The 24,216-nt window shown below is 35.6% G+C and overlaps 3 protein-coding genes across 3 annotated transcripts; 1 reads left to right on the forward strand and 2 right to left on the reverse strand.

The window, feature by feature from the left end:
* Positions 1 to 6,630: 6,630 nt before the first annotated feature.
* LOC132191819 (uncharacterized) lies at positions 6,631 to 8,851 on the forward strand (the record flags this gene model as incomplete). The annotated part of the gene is given in 4 exon segments (XM_059606930.1): positions 6,631 to 6,984; positions 7,187 to 7,345; positions 7,481 to 7,589; positions 8,336 to 8,851. Coding segments are annotated over 4 exon segments (819 nt in total). The 3' UTR covers positions 8,554 to 8,851.
* Positions 8,852 to 10,394: 1,543 nt separating this feature from the next.
* On the reverse strand, positions 10,395 to 12,832 carry LOC132168128 (transcription factor DUO1). The gene is made up of 3 exons (XM_059579216.1): positions 12,642 to 12,832; positions 11,529 to 11,787; positions 10,395 to 10,877 (listed from the first exon to the last, which is right to left on the reverse strand). Exons 1-3 carry the CDS (start codon positions 12,830 to 12,832, stop codon positions 10,395 to 10,397), a joined length of 933 nt encoding a protein of 310 aa, XP_059435199.1.
* A 978-nt stretch (positions 12,833 to 13,810) lies between these two features.
* LOC132190634 (uncharacterized) lies at positions 13,811 to 19,753 on the reverse strand. The gene is made up of 6 exons (XM_059605677.1): positions 19,633 to 19,753; positions 18,175 to 18,446; positions 17,442 to 18,093; positions 17,138 to 17,337; positions 16,127 to 16,371; positions 13,811 to 15,769 (listed from the first exon to the last, which is right to left on the reverse strand). Exons 2-6 carry the CDS (start codon positions 18,444 to 18,446, stop codon positions 14,424 to 14,426), a joined length of 2,715 nt encoding a protein of 904 aa, XP_059461660.1. The 5' UTR covers positions 19,633 to 19,753; the 3' UTR covers positions 13,811 to 14,423.
* Between the last annotated feature and the right edge of the window lie 4,463 nt (positions 19,754 to 24,216).

The raw sequence follows: 24,216 nt of genomic DNA on the forward strand, positions 1-24,216 counted from the left end.
TTTTCTTTATGTTTGTAGGTGTTCTCCGACCAAATCAGCAACTTCGGCCTCTCCACTATGCGTCCGTCCACCTTTCATCGTGTTGTGCCGTTCATCGCCTCCCCTGCCGCTGCTGCTGCTTGCTGGTTGTTTATTTGTATTTTTTATTTTGAATAAAAAGTTTATTCTCTCCAGATCTGCCCTTATGAGTGATGATGAATAATTAGGTATTCCATTAGAAAAATGAATAGTTTTTTTTTTTTTTTGTAAGTACATTCATTCAAACAAATGAGATTACAAACAAAAACAAGCTAATCTGAAAAACCCAATCCAGACATTGCTTTAGGATGGATAAAACCTCTGGATGGGGAAAGAAAACGGGGGAAGCAGGGGGAAAAGGGTGGGAGGAGGGAGCGTGACTCCCTTCCCCCTAGCTCGCCGTAGCTAAATGGGAAGTTTTCTCTTCAGGTTCTAGAAGAGAGAGAACATATATAGACCCTTTTTTTTTTTTCAAGTTAATTGTAAAAAAATTAATAGTTATTATGAAAGAGTCTAGAATGAAATAGGTATTCATATTCTTTAGTTTTGTAACAAGAGATATGCTGTAATTGGAATTAAACAAAAATTACTATATAAAAAAAATTTTTGTTATTTTTTAAAACTCAAATTAAAAATAAAATAAAATTGAAAGTTGATTTATGTGGGGGTGGCCCGCCACCCACAGAGGTTCTATTGTGGGCAACCGGCCATCCTTAAGTCCAACGTTTTTATTTTTTATTTTTTATGGTTGAAGGGTTGAAAGAAAATAAAAATAAAGATGTTTTTTTGAAAAAAAAAAAAATTGTATTTTCCTAAAAGAATATCTATTCATCTCATTTTTTAGAGGAGTACGGATTTCTTTTTGTATTAGTTATTCCATCCTAGCAGAAGCGAAGCTAGGAATTGATTTTAGCAGGGGTGATATTAAAAAATAAAATAATATTATATATATATATATATATATATATATATATATATAAAATAAAAATAAAATACTTTATAACACAAAATATGTCTTCACAATATAAAATATTTATTATTTATAAAGTCTATATAACCCATCATTTATTTGATGCTTATCCTTTAAATCTTACTTTCTTTCTTTTTTTTCCACCCAAATTTACTGCCCTCCAAAAACTCAAACCCGCATGAGAAATTGTAGGAAATAGCATTGGGGAATTTTGTTGGCGTTGCTATGTGCCTGTTTGAAATTTTATTGGAAAGTAAAACTATTATCTATAAGACTATAAAGTTTTACCACTTAACAATTGTTTAGCTTCTTGGTAACTATGTGTCTTAAGTCTTGTTTTTTTTTTTTTCAACTGATGTTTGGTAACAAGCATTTATAAGCAAAAATAACAACAACAAAAAAGACATTTTCCCATCTACTCTGCAGATTTTACAAATTCTCCAGCTCTATGGTCCTCTCGACTCTTCTTTGATCCTACATGTTGAACACTTCAAACCAGCAGTCCAAGAAGAACAGGAAACCATGAAGACAAATACTCTATGCAATGCCCCACAAACCAGCAAGACAGGAAGAAGGGCGAGCCAAGAAGAAGAGGAGGATGGGAAGAAGAAGCCTGAGGAGGAGGAAGAAGAATAGTAGAGGCTACCGCCTAAAAAAATTTAAAATTATCTTGTAAAACTATTTTTTCCATAGTTTTCGTAGGGGCACACGGGGCCACCTTGTAGCTCCATCACTAATTCGTAAGAATATGTTTATACCAAATAAAAGAATGAATATTCCTATAGAATAGTCATTTCATTATCGAGATCTATTCGGCGAACCAAACAAGCCCTTAGTTTGAACTTTATCAAATTCAAAGAAACAAGGAAGTTGAAGAGGGAGGGAAAGAGATATGGCCATTATCGTTAGCTTGCACTTTTAGGAGAATGATGATAAGCAACTCTATTATTACTACCATAAATTTTTTAATACATTTGCAAGTCATAGATTTTCTTCCGTTTTATAAACTTTTTATCTTGATATACAATTAAAACGATCATTAAGGCGGAGCCCTTAATTATATACTCTACGAAATTTATTAACTCTTATGGTAATTTGATTAAAATAAACAAAGTCTTTTTGCTAGGATTGAAAGGTTTTGAGATAGTTCTTATGTTAACCTATGGTTTTTGGCAAAATATGTGTGCAAGTAAGAACATAGCTAGTTATGATATGTTACATTAAGACACCCATACAATTTTTTTTTTCTTTCTAAAATTAACTTGAAAAACATGATAAATACGTATATTAAGATATTCAGAATTCGATCGTTGCACCATGTATAAAAAAGTCATTCATTTTACGTATAACTCTTAAATTGCATTGCATGTTTGAAAAATTAGCGACGCTGATGATCAACTAATGATGGTAGTAGTCGACACTGATAATGGTCAACACTGATGATCAGTTAATAACTATTAGCGTCGGATCTTTAGCATCATTTTCGGCGGGGACATTTGGGCAATTTTTTCTTTTTTTTCTTTGACGTGCGATGCATCAAAAACCAAGGGCTCTTTCTTGCAGAAAGGGAAAGTGGGTTAAAATACAAAGGAAACCAGATATAAAAGCAATTTGGATAGGGCCACAAGACTTGATATATCTCAAGTCACATCCAACATTATTATCGAACACATCAAAACGTGCACATAGAACAAAAGCAACGAAAGTTACACATATCCAATGGGAATATGTAAGGAAAGCCCCCAAACATCTCTTCTAGAGAATTTGGGTTATTTTCCATGAAAATGTCGGACCATTTTCCAAGCACGCATGTGAATGCTTTAACAAGTTGGCTGGGCCTAGTTCGACTTTCGCAATAGGAATCATTATGTCTGGTTAGTGTCAAATTCATTTTGAATTTTAATGATGTTTTAATAGGATTGGGTCATAATAAGATTCAATCGAACTTAAGAGAACGCTAGCGATTTTCACCTCCAACGCCTTTTTTGTCATTAATTAATTTTCAATCTACATGTACTATTTAAGTCAAATGCTAAGAGAAGAAAACTCTAGAAGCCGTCTCTCAACTATTCTCCTCAGAAAATAGTTTTGAGAGGAGGAGGGAGCAGCCCTTCCCCTTCTACACCGTTCCTACCTTCCCCCTCTCCTTTTTTTTTATTTTTATTTTTTAATTTTTTTTTTCTTTATGTTTGTAGGGGTTCTTCGACTAGATCAGCAACTTCGACCTCTCTATTATACGTTCGTCCACCTTTTACCGTGTTGTGCCGTTCATCTCCTCTCACGCCGCTGTTGTTTGCTGGTTGTTTATTTGTATTTTTAATTTTGAATAAGAAGTTTATTTTTTCTAGATCTGCTCTCATGAGTGATGAGGAATACTTAAGTGTGATGGGTTATTTCTTATGGCCTGAATAATTAGGTATGAGGGATTATCTCTCACGGCCGGTTAAAATAAATTTTGTTAGGAAATTTGGCTATCTATGTCTTAGATCTAATCTGATCGGAGTAGATCTGCTCTTTAACTGTATTTGTACATGGGTTAGCGAAAAATTGAAGACATAAATAGCACCTGATTGTATGAATTTTTATTTGTATTTATAACTTTGTAACCTTATAGCATGTGGCTATGATTTTTGCAGAACTTTATATTTTGTACTGTATGAGCTTTATGCTCGTAATCTTTAATAAAAAAATCTTCAAATTTTTATTAAAAAAACATGTAATATTTAAATTACGTTTAAATAAAATAGTCAATCAGACGTAGACGTGAATGTTGGGATAAAGAACAGAAAGGCATTTTTGACGAAATACCGAATCCACTTTGATTTTATGCTTCGTCACGTCATCTTCAACAGCCATTAGAGAAAGCAATGGTAGACTTAGACATAGACTTGCATCCAGAAAAGAACAAAAATAAATAAATAAATAAATAAAACAACGTAAAAATAACGCTAAGTTGTGGGGACTCTCTTTACATCATCTTTACTTTTTTATTTCTATGTCACTTTTATGATATGAATGTGTAACACAAATATCATTATAATTAAGTATATATTGGATATAATATATATATTTTTCTTAATCAAGACAAACAAAAAAAATTATGAAGTTGGCTTTTGGTGATTAAATAATTGAAGATCTTCCGTGGTTCAAATATACAGTTTGGATTACGAGACGAATTTTAGCAGTATTTGCCGTCTATTTGAACAACAAGAGATCTCAAATTACTTATATTCGCCGTCTATTTGAAAAGCAAGAAATCTCAAATTACTTATATTCACTGTCTATTTGAACAGGAGAAATGCTATGTGCTCTTTTAGAATTGTCCTGGTGTCCTTTCAACTGTGATGTGGCTTTTAAAATCACTAATAGATTAAGAGTCAACAATGATAATCTCAAATTCAACAGTAATTTTAAAAGCCACATCACATTTGGGAGAACACCAAAAAAACACTAAAAAAGTACCTAACATTTCCCATTTGAACAACAAGAAATCTCAAATTACTTATAATCACCGAAATTAAGCCAAATTCAAAAACCATGACTAACATGTTGGCGTAAATCCAAATTTTTATAGGAAACTACCTAGTGAAGGGAGGATGGACCCGTTTAGTATAATTCCAAAGACGGCTATTGACCGCAATTGGAGACATTTCTTTAGGGACATAGTTTTTTAATTAGTATGTGCTTTTCATATACTCAATAAATACGTAACAATTTTATAGACCGATTGAAAGGAATTTTTGTCATTTCTTTAGTCTCTTCAAAAGTCCTAATATTATAACCTAAAGATTAGAAAATGATATTTATTAATAAACCAAACATACAAATCTTTTCAAAATAATCATTAAATAAATGCTTCAACCTACCCCATGTTGGACCACTCACTTGGTCTTTGGCTTTTAGTTGTTTTATTTATTTATATTTATTTTTTCTATTCAAATAAAGAAAAGGGAACCTCTCTTGACCTTTACCCGTCTATTCAAATGATTAGTCACCTTTGAAGTAGTTAACACGGTGATTGATGATTAATCACTCTTTTCTTTTTATTATTGTAGTTTTAAACTTTTTATTTATTTATTTCTACTTATATAATATATCATAATCTTCATTTAAAAGACAAACCATAAGATACCTTTAATACACTTAATGATGACTAGTTAGGAATATGAATGAGTATTTACCATGAAGACAAGAGGTGAGAATAGAATAACTATTTATATTCATTCGTTTAGTGATAATACATGAACAATCAAATTTTCTCACTGAAATTTAATAAAATTTCTTAAAATACCCGAATTCTAAAAATCATTTTCTCTGGCTTCCTATTTTTTTTCCTCATGAGTGGCCAACCACATCAAAAGAAATGAGATTTTTTTGAAAAAAAATAAAAAAGTTTTGAGTATCAAGAAAACAATTAAAAATAATATTTTTTTACGAAAATGCTATTAGTCATTTAATTAGATTTGGTTAGACAATGCGTGGTTGATAGACAAAGATTGGTTTTTTTGGCAAGGTACGGAATGCATCCTCAAATGTTCAATATGATTCCACAAGATCTAGTTTTGTTCAAGTAACGGATTTTAGCCAATTGAAAGGATCTTTTGATCAATTCTGAGTTCATTTTGATTCCATTAGTTCACCATAATATTTTTATGTAACGTTTTTTTCTCTGCCTCCTGTTGCATGTGACTTTCCACTGCCTCTCCTCCAGATCTTCAGCCATATTTTTTGGTCTACTGGGTACCACTGCCGCCGCGTGGTCTTCAAGCGCCGGCAAGTTGTCTGCACTGGCCGAGCTTACTCTGTCTGGTTCTAGGGCTTTAGATGCCCTTACTACCTTTTATGGTGTTCTCTCGATTTGGCTGCAGATTGTCACAAAGCTGTGTTCTTAGAACTCCGTGTTGGATTTTTCTTCCCTAGGCTTTATTTCGTTCCTCATCAGTGTGTTCTTTGTTGTTGTTGCAGCTATCTTTCGGGTGTGCTGCAACAGTTTTCTTGATTGCACCATTTATGGTGCACCTCTTCAAATCACCTCTTTTGGTGGCCATGTTTCTTGATTGTTCCAAGAAACAATAGGGTTGCGTCATTTATTTGATGCATTTCTTTTTAATTTTGTTTACCTTTTTATTTTTTGTTTACCTACGCTGATGGGGTCGTCTAGGGGTTTATTGTTGTGCTACCCAGCTCTTTACTATTTGTTGTAATCTCTTCGTTGAGCTACTTATAAAAAAAATTTAAAAAAAACAAAAAAAAAAAACACACAAAACACTTAAAAAACTGTTTCAATACTTATGTTATATATCAAAATATTTTTTAAAACAAAAACAAAAAACCCCCAAAACGTATTAACAAACATATCCGTTAACTATTTCTACATAGGACGACGCAACTATTTTTAAGTCTATTCCTACTTAACATGTTAATGAAAATTTATAAATTCTACAGATTCAATGATTGATTAGAAAAAAAAAAAAAAAAAAAAATTAATTAATTAATTGAAGGATAAATTGAAAAATAGAGACACAGCAGAATCTGGATCGGGTCCACAAGGTCTTCGGCATTTTTGCTTGGAAAGAACACTTCTCCTCACCTTCGCCGGCCTATAAAACTCTTCCCTTCCCAAATATCTTTTTACATCTAAATCTCTCTCTCTCTCACAAGCAATGGACTCCTCGGAACCTAAGACGTTGCCGGACCACCAAAACGTCGTCGTAATGCGGCACGGGGATCGCATGGACAATTTCGAGCCACTGTGGGTGACGACGGCGAAGAGGCCTTGGGACCCACCGCTGGTGGAGGATGGCCGGGTCCGGGCCTTCTGCAAGGGCCGGATGATCCGGGCCCAACTCGGCTTCCCAATCCACCGCGTCTTCGTCTCCCCCTTCCTCCGCTGTGTCCAGACCGCCTTCCAAGTCGTCTCTGCTCTCTGCGCCGTCGATGATTCTCCCAGCGCCCAAACCTCCGATGACGTTTCCATCGACCCCTCCAAAGTCAAGGTCAAATCCGTCTTTTCACACAACCCACATACATATATACACCAATATTATTTATATAGAATATATATTCCCCTGATATCTGTGTGTTTTGGTTGAGTTTGATATTTTCATATAATCAATTTTCAGGAATAAAAATTAATAAATTATACAAAAATCTTAGCTCTTTGATTAATTTAATTATTTAATTTATATTTTAACACAGACATCAATCGAATATGGGTTATGTGAGATGCTAAACAATGAAGCAATCAGACCTCGTTTTTCTCCTAAAGATGGAGACTTTGGCTTCAATATCTCGGAGCTTGAAGCAATGCTTCCTGCTGGGACACTGGACAACACTGCCGAACGAGTGTATAAGGAGGTATGCATGGAATACGAATACCCTTTTGATTTTTTTCATTCTGTGTCAAGAATTTCATGGTATAAATAGACATAGGTGTATATATTTGCACCATGAGCGTGGCTGATAGACAGTTTTTTGCTTGAGGAATCCTAGTTGCCGCTGTGGGGAGAGACTGTGATGGGTGCAAGGGCTAGATATGTTCATACTGTTCAGGCACTGGCGGATAAGTATCCTACAGAAAACTTGCTTCTTGTCACTCATGGTATTCTTCATTCTTGGTCACACTCTCTTGAATTTCATTCTCTGTCATTATATCACGAATTAGTTTAGCAGTTTGAATTGTGTAATATTCATATGATTGTTTAATGCACTTCTTGGTGATTGATCCATCACCATTTATTCTGAAATTTTGAGATAAAAAAATGATGAATTTAATTATTTAATTAAAATTTAAACACTCTACCTCTTTCTCACGTGTGAATTCAATCTCCCCTCATTAAGCGAGATTCAACATGTGAAATATTTGATTGAAATCAAGGATAAATTGTAGGGTCGGGATTCGACTTAAAACCTTTGTTATGACATCATGTTGCTTATCAAAAAAAAAAAAAAATGACATCATGTCAAATTACAATTTATCTCAAACCCTTCTTTTATCTTATCTACGGCCTTGCTCCTCGGCTCCCTATAGCTCCCGCCGCTCGCTATAATAGCTTGCTTCTTGGGTGGCTCACACCCGGGGTGGTATAGCTAAGCCAGAGTGGGCTCAGTAGTTGGCCTATGTTTCCAGGTGCACGCTTAAGGGCATAAGTAGTTCCACAAATCTCACTGCACTGACCATTGTAAACTCCTAGTTGTAAAAGAAAGGTGAATATAATTATGTAATTAATATTTTAACAGTGATGATTTTCCTTTATCCTCCTCAAAAAGAAAAAAAAGAAGGTTCCTCTATATTTCTGCAAAAACAGCCTCCAAGTAGTGAGTTGTTGTTGACTTATGTTTATGCAGGAGAAGGAGTTGGGGTGGCGGTATCTGCATTCAAGAAGGATGCCATAGTTTATGAAGTAGAGTATTGTGCATATACTGAATTAAGAAGGCCCATCGTCCACAAAGGCCAGTCATTTACTGTTGGAAGCTTTGAGGTTCTTACACGCAATGGCCAGACTGGTATCAGTTTTTGTCCATCAACTGCTGCGGTGGTAGACGATGTCGATGGAATGGCGTAGTGACCGTGCGCATTGCCCTTTCTTTTTGTGTGATTTGTCTGCATTTTACATTGGATTCCTCTGATTTGAATTCTTTTAGTCTTGAGGTTCATTGGATGTGCAAGATAATCAGACAAAATCTTTATTGAAGTGAATTTTTTTTCGCATTGACTGACTAATGCGAGAAGAGAAGAAATGAAGGAACCTTCCTTTCTTCAGAGTAAGATGACTACCTATTGTCATTTTCATAGAAGTAAATAAATGTACCCCCTTTTCTTACCTCTGTTTAAGTAAAGAAGGATATGCGTATTTCGAAACTTATGAATTTTCCCTCTAATGAATGAAGTTGATACCATTCTCTACAAAGAACAACCCCCCCTCTCCCTTTTCTGTGTCTTTATCCCGCAGGTTCCTTACAATGTCATTTTCCCTCTTGAAAAGTACAATGAAACGGGCTAAAACTTTCAAGTTAATTGAACAAGTGAAGTGATGAAAAGGGTTTTCTGTAGTCTTGCTTGAACATTTTTGGCAAAAGAATATAAGAAGGCTTTATTTGCTTGCCAAAAGGTAAGGCGAGTTTGAAGCTTACTGAAATCAGTCCAACGAAGACTTGAAAGGAATTCATTCTATGTTGTTCCTCGTGTCAAAGTGCTATCAGCATATGTGCATGTGATGGTCTTGAAGGGGATTCCTCTGTTTTGGGATACCCTGCTAATATCAAAGAATTGAAAGAAATTAAAAAAGAATCTAATACCCTTTTTTTCTCTCAATGTTTAAACATTTTAAACGCTGATGGTTGCCACCATCCGTGGTGCTCTGATTCGAAGAGGATATATATTGAAAAGATAAGATATAAAGGCATGAATATGTTGGAAAATCATCATTTCGAGATCTTTGTTTTCTGTCATTGTTTATTCTGCATTATGAAAGTCAGGAATATGCTATTGAAAAGTAATGATGCTTTTTGCACTAATTTATCACACTTATTTTACATTGATATGGCGCGTTTTATGTGATTTTTCATGTTAATTACGTAAAAAAAAGTGCAAATGCCAAGTGTTCTCCTAATCTTAAATGGATATTATTTTATAAAAACCTGATAAGAGAAATAAGGGCCAATTTCTTTTTTGTTTTTAAATAATATCAAACTAGGACTAGGAGAATAACAAGAGCACATCTACTATTTCCCCCCCCCCCCCAAAAAAAGGGTGTGATTATGTGTGAAGTAAGTGTGATAAATGAGCATGGAGTACCATTAATACTTGCTATTGAAATTCTAAACCTTAGATTTTGTTGCTATGAAATATGTATAGACAAATGCTACATGTCTTCATAAGTGCATACTCTCTATCGTAACAACGAAAATTATTTGTTTAAAAAAAAAATTATTATTTGATAAAAAATGGGAAATGCTAGGTATTCTTCGTGTGTTTGTCTGGTCCTATGTATATTTTATTTTTCTAAAAAATCAAAAAAAAAAAGGCTTTTATTTCTCTCACATGATTTTTATAAAATAATGTTCACCTATGACTAGGAGAATACAAAGAGAACACCTACCATTTCCCGATAAAAAATTCAATAGTAATTTTTACTATCACGATAAAAAACGTGCACTTGTGAGTGCATGTAGCATTTCTCATTACGTATATAAAGAGGATGCTGGTTATTTCATGAACATATACTGATAGACTGGAGCAGCAAATTGTCAATATATATTTTAGTCCACAAGAGTCTTGGTACAAATACAAGCAGTTACAAAAATTACTACGCCACAAGGGCTTTGTCGAATTCTACCCAATAAACTAGCACAAGTTTTTAGCCTCCAACAACAACAACACAACGTACACAATGTCGTCGATAGATCAACGCTCCGAAGGGCTTGGAGGCGGCTCAATATGATCGAACACATCAGTCGGGAAGTCATCGAAAAAGCTGTCGGGGGTAATGTAACTGTCAATTGTTTCATTAGCACCAGTTCTACAACTTCCTACCAGTTCAAACAACTCATGAGCTCCATTTCCGAGACCACAAGTGTCTAACGGTCCAAACATTTCAAAAATATTGGGGTCTTCAAGTCTGGCAAAGAGCTCCTGGCTTTCCGGCGAGAAGGTGAGCTCCGGTCGCTGAGAAAAAGGGATTTGTGTTTGGGACTCAATGAATGATGGGTTCTTCTCAGCAGGGGAGAATTCATGGTGAATGAAGTTTGCTTCAAAAGTAAGCAACCTGGGGTTGACAAGATCCGGCAATGGCACCATTTTGATCATGTCAGAGTTCTCAATGCAGGATGAGGAGCATGACTGAGCCCGGGCCGATGATTCCTCGGACGAAGAACTGAACTTTGGAGCCTGAAAAAAAGATTAAGCAGTAATTATTTATCTACCAGCAAAAGTTATAATAAACCCATGTATGTGAGAATGAACAATGCACAATCCAGGTGGCGTCTAGGAAAACCTGACTCCTCCGATTTCAAAACGTGCGATTTGAAAGATACATTTTTAAAAACATAATTAAGCATTTGATAAAATTGTAGTTTAGTCTTTAAAATCGTAGTTTAACCTTCAACATACATGGAGCATTTTTGAAAACACAGATTTTTATAGGTTTTCAAATCCCAATTTTTTAAAGAAAACACATTTTCAAACGATACATTTTCTATAATTTAGCTTAAAATCACACTTTTAATCTATGAAATCGCAATACTAAACGCTATCTCAAAAACTTTCACACGAAGCTTCCAGCACAATGTTACAAACTTCGATAGAGAGTCAGAAAAAGAAAATGTGATGAAAAATGGGTTTGAGCAAAAGGGAAAAAAAAAATGAAAAAGAAAATTGTCATTTCTCATATCCATATAAAACATGAAAACCAAGCATGTAACATGTTAAACTTCAGCAAATAATATTTAGTTTAAAAACTAGTTGAAAACACCTATGATTTTGGTTCAACATCCTAAAATCAAATTAAGTCTTAACTTAAGAATTATCCAATCCATGTACCTCCAAAGCAAGACGACTGTTGGACCCTTGACAACAACCATGATAGGACTGAACCACCCTTTTGTTTTTCTGTGATTTGGAGGGTGCCCCTGAATTTTGCAGAATCCTTGCCAGCCTTTTCTGCCTGCTACTCCAAAAGTTCTTCACATCATTATCGGTTCTTCCGGGCAGATAAGTTGCGATTCTCGCCCATTTGTTCCCAAACTGTGACTGCAACTCTATCACCATCCTCTCCTCCTCTAGTGAAAATTTGCACCCACTTAGGGAGAGACACACACCCCAAGCAAAAATAAGATAAAATCCATCTCAGATATCTTGGTTATAAACCAAACAAGGCATTAATCATAGAATTGACTGCAATTGGAGAGAAACCCATGATCCAAATTTTCATCAAATCAAATTCTGCAGAAACCCTTTACACTCTTTTCAACTAATCTACCAATCTACTCACTTTACACTCCTCTACCAACAAACATTCTGCACAACAAACAGAAAACTATATACACTCTACTAAAACAGGATCAACCAAGCACCTTCACATGTTCAGCTACCACCAAGAACATTTTCCCTTGCCCTCTTAAACTTTCCAACACATCATAGGTACATAGATACATAGATACTTGAGTACAAACATTGTTTGATTGGTTATACATCACAAAAGGCATGGAACAAATATTGACAACAAATGGAAAGACACCCATGATCAAAATTTTAATTAAATACCACGATATTCATTGCACCCCAAGCAAAAATGAGACAAATCCAACACAAATATCTTGGTTATACATCATACAAGGCATTAATCATAATATTGACTGCAATTGGAGAGAAAACCATGATCCACATTTTCATCGAATACAACTTCATCCATCGGAGAATTACACAGGCTACATCAATACATGAGTACAAACATTGTCGGAAAGAAACCCATGATCAAAATTTCAATCAAATACCACTACATTCATGGCAGAACAGTTGCATAGTTGCATCGACACACACCCCAAGCAAAAATGAGAGAAACCCAACATCGAAATTCAAGATACGTACATATAAACAGACTACGCATAAAAACAAACATGTATAGAACTTTCAATGGTGGTGGTGAAGGCTTACTTCTTCAAATTGGGTCTAAGCTTATTAACCCACCGGAGGCGGCACGACTTTCCAGTCCGCTGCAAGAGGCCTTTGGATCGAATGGAGCTCCAGTCTCTGGGGCCATACTTCTTCACATGGTTTAACAGCACTTCATCTTCCTCTGCCTTCCATGGCCCTTTTCTTATACCGTCGTCTCTTTTCCCCTCCATTGCTCAGAATTCTCACTCTCAAAATTCCCAAAAATCTCTCATAAACACATTCACTTTTCACTGGAATTTTGTCTTGTTTTTTTGCTTTGTTCTCTCAAACGCTTCACTGGGTTTTTTCCTCTGCTTTTGGTTCTTCGACTCTCTTCTCTCTTGTGTGTGTTTTCCTTATCCTTTGTTTGGAGTGACAGTTAAGACGGTTACTCCCACTACCCTCCACGAAACAGCCCCACTCCCCCAAATTTTTCTCTGGTTTGAAACGTGGCACCTTGTGAAATGACAGAAATGGCCCTTGTTTGAAATAAAGCAGCCCTCCCGCTTAACCCTTGCTTTACTAGTTGTTATTTGGTAAAAGTTTATTATTTACAGGATACAAAATTATATATATATATTCAAATTAGTTCAAAGTTGAGTTAATTATTTATTTATTTTAAAATCCTCCTAATGGTTTTTCATAAAGAATTTTCAAATATTGTCCAAAATCTTTTCACTTTAGTAGACCAAACGTGCAATTTAAAACCAAATTGCAAAAACTGTATCGTTTAAGAATGTGTTTTTAAAAAATTGTGATTTTAATATATAGAAAAATATGTAGTTTAAAATCATAACGATTTTAAAAGCTAAACTGCAATTTTATCAAATGCTGAACTACAATTTTAAAGATCGTGCTTTCAAATTACATGTTTTAAAATCCTATTACTAAATCGAACATTTTGAAATCACAAACCTACCACTTTCCAAAAAAATACAAGTTTCTAGTTGAGCAAGATACAATTCTTCTTCTTTTTTGTAGTTGTTGTACAGAACAACTTACACATAAAACCTGCATTGAAAGCAAAGAAAACTGATTCTCTCAAAATACAGGACATGCACCTATAGGCCCAAAGTCTGACAGACAAGCATTTGGAATTACGCAAAGAAAGGGTGCAGGATATCCAAGAAACTTGAAAAAAATCTGGTAAAAGATAACAATCAGAAGCCTAAAAGCAATATGGAAATACTTTCATTCTTATTGTTTGTCATTTTCTGGCTAAAGAGCCTACTCCCATGGAAAAGACATGTATCCCAACATTCACTTTCTTTCTGGCAAGTTTAGTAGCGATTAAACTCAATACAATACAAATGTGACAAGGGCAAAACAGAGGCATTTCTTTTCTCCTACATAAAAGATCAGAAGCCATTACTGACAACTTCCCAAAAAATGGCATAAGGCTTTACAAAAAATATAAAATTGCCCAACTAATCAGGTGAGTCAGCCTTAATGCTCTGCTATAATTAAATTGATGAAATATTTACATGAAGAACCTAAGATAGAGCACCATTTTCAGCCATGGTAATTGCAGCACTAGTCTCTGCCTGGTGTTTGTTGGACCCTGAAACAGTTCCTTTACCGGCCGTATGATCGGCACTACTAAAACAATGGCTGGCAAATAATCTCGTTATTGGAGTCTCCATTTCCAGCACCCTTTTGAAATGTACACCAATCTCAAAAGAAGCAATTGAAGAATCTTCTCACAAGAGCCAGTTTCATAAGCTGAAACCTGCGAAGGCCATTGTTCCGAGATGTAATTTTCCATCACAAGGAGCATGTTAACTACAATTCTGTGTGTTCAGCCATCATGCTGCCAACTGCCTTTGCATCGTGACTAACATCAGAATCATCTGCAATGTGATCATGAATACTTTCCAATTCTATCCCTTCATTCTCCTTGATGAAACCTGAAGTTTCAACCATATCAACCACCTGTGATCCAACAGGCAAGGATATAGATGGGGAGGTCTTGGGATCAGTATCAGGAGTGCTAGAAACTGTAGGCCCAACATCATTGACTGAGAGACCATTTTGATGGGTCACTGTGCATTGCTCCCGAAACTCCCTAGTTGATGGAGGAACATCAATGGACTGTGACTCCACATCCATCATACTTTCATGGCAATCTTTATTTAAGATATCATCTTGAAACCGATTCCCGTCACTAAGAGCATCATTTGGAGGTGGTTCGGTCAACACTCTACCTCCATCCTCTGAAAAGACATTGCTGGCTACAACCTCATCAACAGAATACAACCCGGGTGGGGAAATACAGATGGATGATGGCTCAACATCCATCTCAGCACAAGGATCAATCATTTCACCATCCACATCACCTCTAATACTGTCAGGAGCATCATTTGCATCCTCACAATTCTCATCATGCGATGATACATCCTCATCCATACAGTTACTCTCATTTACTAATTCTCTATCCTGATTAGCAGAAACCATCTCAACAGATTCCTGCTCAATGTTATCTACAGTATGTTTCTGAATGGTATCTAAAGTAGTCTGGCTGCTATCTAAATCAACCAGTGCGTTTAACTGCTTCTGTACACAAACTGCTAAAGAAACAGCATGATCACGAATCAAAGAATCATGGGGAGGGCAGTGTAGCATGTCAAACAATGCCTTGCGGTACTGAAATAAGCTGATAGATGGCATAGTAGATCCTCGTTTACGGCATATGCTAATAACTTTTAACATATGCTCACACAAATTGCCCATTTCTGCCCAACTGCAATTGCAAATACCAAACTGCGAACCAGGATTCCAGACAACATAAGCTTTATCTTGATTAAGCTGGTCAGCAACTTTTGCACATCTACCTTCTATGACAACATCAGAATCTGGAATCTTTAATGCTTTGCGCCAAGATGTTAAACCACTCACCCACTCATCTCTCCAATATCGTGAAAAATCATCCTTCCCTGAGTACTCATCAAGCCAGAAGTAAGAATGCACTTTTGTACCCAACTTATCAACCAACCAATCGGCGCGTTGATAAACACCAGGGTCCTTTTCATTCAACAACCTGAGCTTTAGTTGGTTGTGGTAAAACTCCATTGCGGCACATGTCTCCTGGCTGGCAAGTGGAAGAGATTTTAGCGCCGTAATCCATGCTCCTGAGTCAGAAGAAATGTCTCAATTCAATAATTTCTTACCAACAAAGAAAAATACAAAAACTACAGGCTATTTTAGAGCAAGACTTCACAATTTCACCCTAGACAGTCAAGTTGATCTTTTACCAATTAATGCCTACTCATTTTGCTAAGAATCATAAGACTGACCATATCACCAAAAACAAGTACATAAACACACACACCCACAGATTTTGATATTGCTATGTAGATCAACATTAATTTCAGAAGCGCATAAATCATTTTGCAGGATATAGTCCATTCCAAGAAATGCCAGTAAATGTTGAAGAGCCAGAATAAAAGATACAAAAATGATCATCTATTTAGAAAGGGGAGACCAACCCATTCTCGGATACCATATTGCTTTAAAGTAATCCATAAAATCTGACTCATCGATAAAATCATCCAATAGATCCTCAAACAAGCCAACGGTTCCTTGTCCTTGGCAGATTTTATCCACTGCCTGCCCAAGCCGTCTTGAAATCTCCACTAGCATCTCAGTTGCCAAACATTTTTTTACTAAGTTTTTATGCCATATATGACGGACCCGCCAAAAGCATATCAACACTGAGCACTCAAACACATCCCTGAGAAAAATGCATAAGACATATAAATTCAACAATTCAAGCAAGTACAAGAAATTTAAAAACAAATTACTGCTCATAAATTGGACTAGCAACCATATCCAAGGGGTAGCTCAATCGGCTGGGGACCATGCCTCATGAAGCGGAGATCATCAGTTCAAATTCTCCTCCTCTTTTTCCCTCCTCTTGTGAGGACATGTTAAAAAAAAAAAAAAAAAAGGGCTAGCAACCCCAAAAGAGGTTTTTGGTCAGTCTCTTTAGCTTGATCACGCCTTTGCCATAAGCAATTATGTGTTATGAAATTACTGAAGCTGCCTTTTTCTTTTGATAAGGAACTATATTAAAGCAACTCCTAAAAATCACAATCTAAAAGTCCAAAAGATCTATAGATCTCGAAGAAGAAATGGAATGATACGAAGTTCTGAGGAATAAAAATTTAATCAAGGTCAAGATATTACTGAAGCTACTTTTGAGCCATATAATACAATATGAGATGGAGTATCAACAAGCAGTTACACCCTAAATTTAGAAGGTTAAAAACAGAGGCGCCAACGGCCTCAATATTGCTTTAGATCTTGGGGATCCATTTAAGATAAAACTGAATCAAGTACTTTGAAACAAACTAATCAAGTTGTCATGTAACCAGCTTCCCACTGCCACCTCTATAAGCAATGAGAGCCATGGAATAATTTTCTAAGAAAAATAATTCTTCAAGCATATACTTAGCCACTTTCTGTCTGGAATTTGAGCAGTAGATTTAGCACTCAACCTGATTGTAAGGACATCAGCTAGCGGATCATCCACAATGAACCCAGCCAACTTCCAAGTAGGATCTTTTGTGCGAACTCTGTTGTAAAGAGCCCTCATCCATCTATGCACGTCTGAACTAGCAAATCTTGGTGCTATTATCCAAGCTACAGGGATAGCCTTGTTGTCTGAGTTGAATACAACAAGACTGTGAACGGGATGCTAGATCAATTTGCAGAGAAAGCATAGTTAGTTTCTCATGACACTTAAGGACTTAGGTTACACAAACTTTAAATAAATAATGTAACAACAAAATAAAAACAGACCTTTAATTTGTTTGCTCCAAACCTTGAATCAGAAGCCAGAAGGCTGCGGTTGCCAAATCGAATCATTTGTTGTAACTGCCACTCTGTTTGAATGCCCAAAGTGAAAGGTCCGGAATCAGAGAAATCTTCATAAAAGAAAACATGATCCTGGTGGCTTTCAACCCACATGCTGATGCTGACTGCATCATCTGCATCCAGTTCATACGTAGAACGTCGGATGCTCCTTTCCTGTCTACGAACATACCGATGGGTTAAAAGGTCATCACGGTTGCATGGGCCACCCTGTTTCTCTACTGATTCATTGTGTCTTTGCATTATGGTCTCCACAGAAACCCCAACATATAGTAGAGATAAGACACGCAAACGGAGGTCCTCTGAGATATATGGGGCAAACATAGCACGCGTTCCAGCAGCCTTCTTATCCTGTGGACCATGGCATGGCATCCCCTTCTTATCTACATGCTTATCGTCATCATATATGATGAGCGCTACTGATGGTTCAGCAATTAAGCGTTTCACAATAAAGTGGCAAGTGCACCCTCTCTTAGTATTTGGTCGGCCAGCGTTTTTCTTCTTTGGGACATAAGTAGTCCTACTGGGTCGTACAATGCCACCCTTCCTGTGGTCATCAGGACCAAAGGAACACCAATACCTACAAAATCAACAGGATAACTTAAACTCATGCTGCAGGCCCAATTACTAGGAACTACTAAAGGGAAAAATTTGAACTTACAGAATATATTCAAGAATGCCATCAACTTTTGGCTTGTAAGCCATCTCTGGAGGCCGTCGCCTCCTTGCCTCAACATGAAATCTCGTTGGACAGTCTTTATTTGCTGATTCACCCCGTACAAAATCATCTACTCTAGCAAAGGGGATTAGAACAACTCTATTAGTTTTGTCACGCCAACCTTCCACCTTTGACCACACAACGTCAGAAGAAGAAAACTCCAAAGTCGGAGGATTCTGTACAGGAAGGGACAGAATCTCATCCCATCTCGCCATCTGCAACAGAATACAGGCATACAGCATCAACTAGAATATTTACAGATGAAAATTAAAAAAATTAAACAATCACACATCAACCAATTAATTAGGGGAAGGCTGAATTTGTTCAAAGATGCTAACCAGTTTAGAGACAACTAAACAGACCATAAGTATGATAACATCAAAAGAAGCACAAACACTCAGTTGAAACACATTGATACAACAAATTCTGAACCATAAGGAACCACAAGCAGATGGCAATCTTGTAAATGGCCCTCACATCAAGAGGAGATCATCCCCCCCCACCCCCCCTGCCGCAGGGACAGGCCCAACAAAAAACACAAAATAAAGGGTGGAGGGTGATTTCACAGGTTTAATCCCATATGGGTGTGTGAGTTGATATTGACCTGTCAAAAAATATTTTATATACTTAAAATCTTTAATCCTACGGCCTAAATAATATTTAACAAATGCACAAACCCCAAAGTTTTCATAAAAAAAACTTCTATAAATTTTAAGAACAAAATAAGAATTCAAACCTCAAGCCAGGATCTAAGTATAAACCTGGTTGCAATCTTAAACAGAATGCTGCTTCTTATCACAGAAAAGACTCAAAATAAATTTTAAGCTACGGTCCTAATTTAGCAGTTGAAGAGCCAAAACAATCACTCAATTAGGCTGCCAGCCTGCCAAGTTTCAGCAACAGCTTCTTTGGTGGAAATGCCATTAGAATTACTCTGTGATATGTTTTAGGGCTTGAAGGTACAGAAAATTAGGGGTTTCTTTTTTTTCTCAAACTCAGGGCATTCACAAATAAGAACAGATTCAAGGAAACGTGCGATTTCCACCAATACCATCTACAGAAAATATCCATAATCATTCGAATTGGCTATCAAGAAAAAGAAAGAACAACCCAAAAGTTTTCAAGCAAAATTTCCCACGTCGACAAATTAGAATTAAAGGTTTCAATTTTCTCGTGTCCCAAATAGTAAAAACTCTGACACCGCAGCAAAACCGTTTCTGGGTACCCAAACAGACAAATTTTCTTCCAAAAGAAACCCTTTTGCAGATGAGTGAAGTAGCTAAACTACCACATAAACAGAAGTGAAAAAGCATTCCCATATCTATATTTGTACATACACTACTATACACATAAAGAAAGCTATACATATACCTATATATCTATATATATCATGTGGGATACCTGGTGAAGAAGCCTTGTGAAGTGTGGTGCTGTCGTATTGTAGTCTCAGTCAGAGAGGATGCTGGCTGAAGAGGGCAGAGGATAAACGGTGGTGAACTACGCCTAAAACCCTTCTGTGAGATTTTTTTTTTTTTTTTTAATCGGTATTATTATTATTATTATTATTTTGTACTTTTTTGTCGGTTAATTATATTTTGAGTAGTCTACTTTTCACTTGCAGTTTGTATTTACGTGAGAGAGAAAGCATGGAATGACATTAGTTTTTTAATTGGACGTAAGACCAATTTATAAAATTGTTAATTGTGGTATCTTCAGGCATCAGAAGTACAAATTTTTTTAATAAATTTTTATTTATTTATTTATATTTTTTTAATGTTAGAATGAGGAATAAAGTTTTTTTTTTAGTTCTCTTATATATGATGTGACTTTTAAAATTAACAATAAATTAAAATTTAATAATAATCATAACAATTTACAAATTTAATTAAATGAAATAAAAACTTTACTTACTACCTCTGATATTTCATTGCTTTTGTAATTATGTCTTTAAACTTTTAAAAGTATCAATTTAATGTATCGATTTTTCAACCTTTTTCAATTTCACCCCCCATTAGGATTTTCCCTTAAATCGAAAAGGAGGGGTGTCAAAATTTTCAAAATACCCCTCTATTACAAGGATTTATGCCTTGGTTAGGATTTAATGAAATTTGCAAAAACCTGAATCTTTAGACAAAAAAATTAATATCTATATAAAGCAATATTTTGAGAATTTTTAGAATTTTGATAGAATTTAACAAAAAATGTTAACAGTGGTGCGAAATTTAAAAAAATTGAAAGATAAATATTCTAAATTCACACTTTTTAAAGTTTAAAGATATAATTGTAAAACTAATAAAAAATCAAAAATAATAAGCAAAGTTTTCCTAAAATAATAGAATTCAATAGTAACCACACGGCATACAACGATCTATTGGCTGACACGTCTTTATATTAATGAAATAATAGAATTCAATAGTAGCCACAAGGCATAGAACTCTATTGCATTTGTATATATAATACTCTATTGCATTTGTAGCTATTATTTTCTCATAACCGCAACTGATTTAGGCGGTTATCACATTTTAAAGAAACGCAACCGCAATAGGCGGTTATGTAGTTATTGAAGATCAGTTATAAATCGGTTTTAATAAATAATTTTATCATATTTTTTCTTTCTTTTTATTTTTTGAATAAAACGTCTAGCATATCATTAATTAAGCAAATTGTTGCTCAAAGATTAAAACTTCTTGAATACAACTTGGACACTCAAGTGTCCATAGCCAATCCACACTCAAAGAAAGAGCATACTTTGCTAGACAATGTACAGCATTGTTAGCACTACGTTTAACATGAACAATATTCCAAGACTGAAAGAGACTCAAACATAATTTAGCCTCATTTACAACCTGACCAAACCGACCCAAACAAACTCCCTCCATCTTCAATGTACAATCTCCAGAGAATCCCCCTCAAACAGCACACTGTGGTAGCCCAAGGATGCAACAACTTCAATCATTTTTCAAGTAGAAATGGCTTCAGCAATCCCTAGATCCAAAATGCGAGGCTTGGTTGCACAGAAAAAAGCAAGCACACGCCTAACAGAATCACGGGCTAAGAAATCCATGCCCATTTTCTACTCACGCTTACAAATTGCAGCATCCCAATTAATCTTAATAACACTAGCAAGCGGAGGTATCCAACTCAGAATACGTTGTGGCTGAGGAGGGCGTATCCTACCATTGAGTTGCAACTGTTCAGCACTAAGAAAGGCTTTCATCTACTCCTTTGCTAGATATTTAATAACTCTGGAAGGAGAGAGGAAATCACTTCCAAAAATAAATGAATTTCTCCTCAAGCAAATCTGTCTTGCTACTACCGCAAAGAATTGTAACTCTTCAACATCCAATCTTTCCACGAGAATTTCAAGTAAAGGGAGAAAAGAAACAGGAGCAAAAGAGCATTTTTGGAATTTTATTAAGATTCAGTCCACACATCCATAGCAGAAGGACAACACCAAAGAATGTGTTCCAAAGTTTAAGTCTCCAGGGTACAAATAGGACAATAAGACTTAGGGACAACACCTTTCTTAGCTAAATTCTGCTTAGTACGGAGGATATCATTACAAGCCTTCCAAAGAAACATTTTAACCACACGTGTTCCCTGGATGTTCCTAATCTGATTCCATAACCTATCTAGATTAATAGAATCTGAACACATACCTCTATCCATAATCGAAATCTCCTTAGCAAGATGGTACGCACTTTTAACAGAGAACGGACCATTATTAGTGCCCAACCAAATCAACTTATCTGATTGGCTTCTAGGAGAAATGGGCATACCACAAATAAGACATGCTTCCTCAACTGAAAAAATCTCATTAATAAGAGAAATATTCCACCAGTTGGAGTCCGCATCAATGAGTGAATCCACTGTAGCATCAAGCTCAAGAAAGCAAACAGGGTACTGGATACAATAGGATGAAGGGGAAGGAATCTAACGGTCTTTCCAGATTCTAATGGAGTTGCCATCACCTACCCTCCAAAAAAGACCCTTCTTAAGCAGCTTCTTTGCATACCAAATGCTTATGCAAGCATAAGAAGGCTTATACCTGATGTGGTATTTTTGTGACAAAAAATTTCAATAATAAAAATAACCACTCGCAATAAAACGAATCTTTGTAGGATACGGCTATAGAAAGGGTGTCGAACCTCAAGGACTGCAGGGGTTTGTTATCAAATTCGAAAGATTAAAATTAACTCCATTAAAAAGATATTTGATTTGATTTTCTTTAAAATTAAAGTGCATGAAAATAAAAGAGATTTAAAATAAGAGAGAGTGTAGGGTATTGACTTCACCTCTATCCGCACAATAATGGTTAATTATAATTAATCCCAGAAATTCATTCTATGCATGTTATAAATAAACAAAAAACTACCTTATTAAAGAATAAGCATAATCTATCTTCGGTTGGCATAGATCGTCCACCTAACCACTAAGATGCGGTATGACCCGTATTCCTTAGGTATAAATTTTCAAATTCTTTAACATGATACATACAATCAATGAATAAGTGTAACCCATCTTCGGTTGGCACGGACTGTCTACCTAAATTACACTAAACTAGGGTGTAGTACAATTCGTCTTCCCTAGGTATGGCCTATCAAATCCTATTGATCATATGTCAATAAAACCCATTGTATAACCATCATCCTCATAATCACAGAAAACAAAAATGATTTGATTTCAATAAAAGTAAAATACTTTCTAAGGTAAGAGAAGAATTTCACAAATATTTATTTTGGAATTTAAGAACAATTGCATTTAATATGAAGAACATAAATTAATTGTAGCAATCCCCATAGTTATACAATCAACATGCATAAATTGAAAATCTAGAAATTAAATACAATCAAACCATTGTGCTTTGATAGAATTTCATCAACACCCCACAAAGGGGTTTAGCTGCTCATGATCTTCTAAGCTCCAAAGACAAATTTCTGATTTCTAGCTCCAAGAAGCGGTGTGTCTTTTTTCTCAATGCTTAGAGGCCTATTTATAGGGCTTAGGAGAGTCCTAGAAGCCCTAGTAATCCTAGAAATTTTGGAGATTTAAGTATAAGTCCAATTAGGATAAAGAAAACCTAAGTCCAAATCGGAATAGGATTCGCCCAAAATTGCGTTTTTATCTTGCGGGGCAATTTTGGCAATGCGACGCTCCGAATTAGGAAAATTCTATTTCACAATGATTTGTATAAATTTGAGTTAGCTTTCTAGTGCCGCTTGAATCACTGCAATTGGATTTTTTTGCTGAAAGTTATGGCCAAAATACCGATACATATGCAGAATCCAAATTTGAATCCAATTCGATTTTGACTCAAATTTGAGAAATTTCGAATTAATCATTTTCTTTATTTGATTAAACTTAACCACAACATATAGGTCCTCTGTTATGATTGGCTAAGCTTAATCATCTCAAAGTCCGCTTTTAAGCTCAAAATCAATGAAATTAATTGCATCTTTATTTATAACCTGAAAACACAAAAACAAAACAAAATCAAACAAATAACAACGCTAAGGAATTAACATATGCAAATTAAGGAGCTTGAATGTGCAACATTCGGCACTTATCAATACCCCAATTATGAATCCAAGAAATCAACCTTAGAAAAATATTTTTCCTTCATAATTCTTGCAGCCAAGCCATCTGGATTTTGAAGAAAACGCCATCCTTGCTTAGCTAACAAAGCCAAATTGAAACACTCAAGATCTCTATAGCCCAAACCTCCCTTCTTTTTAGATCTTCTCATTTTGTCCCAACTCATCCAAGAGATGTTAGAATAATTATCTTTGTGCCCCCACCAAAACCTAGCCATCATAGAATTAATATTGGAACATAAGGCCTTAGGGAACTTAAAGACACTCATGGTGTAAGTTGGAATAACTTGTACAACAGCTTTGAACAACACTTCATTCCCAGCCTGAGACAAAAACCTTTCCTTCCAACCATTAATCTTCGCCCAAATCCTTCCCTGCAGATTGGAAAATG

The sequence above is a fragment of the Corylus avellana genome, chromosome ca1, assembly GCF_901000735.1.
Source record: "Corylus avellana chromosome ca1, CavTom2PMs-1.0".
Taxonomy (NCBI): domain Eukaryota; kingdom Viridiplantae; phylum Streptophyta; class Magnoliopsida; order Fagales; family Betulaceae; genus Corylus; species Corylus avellana.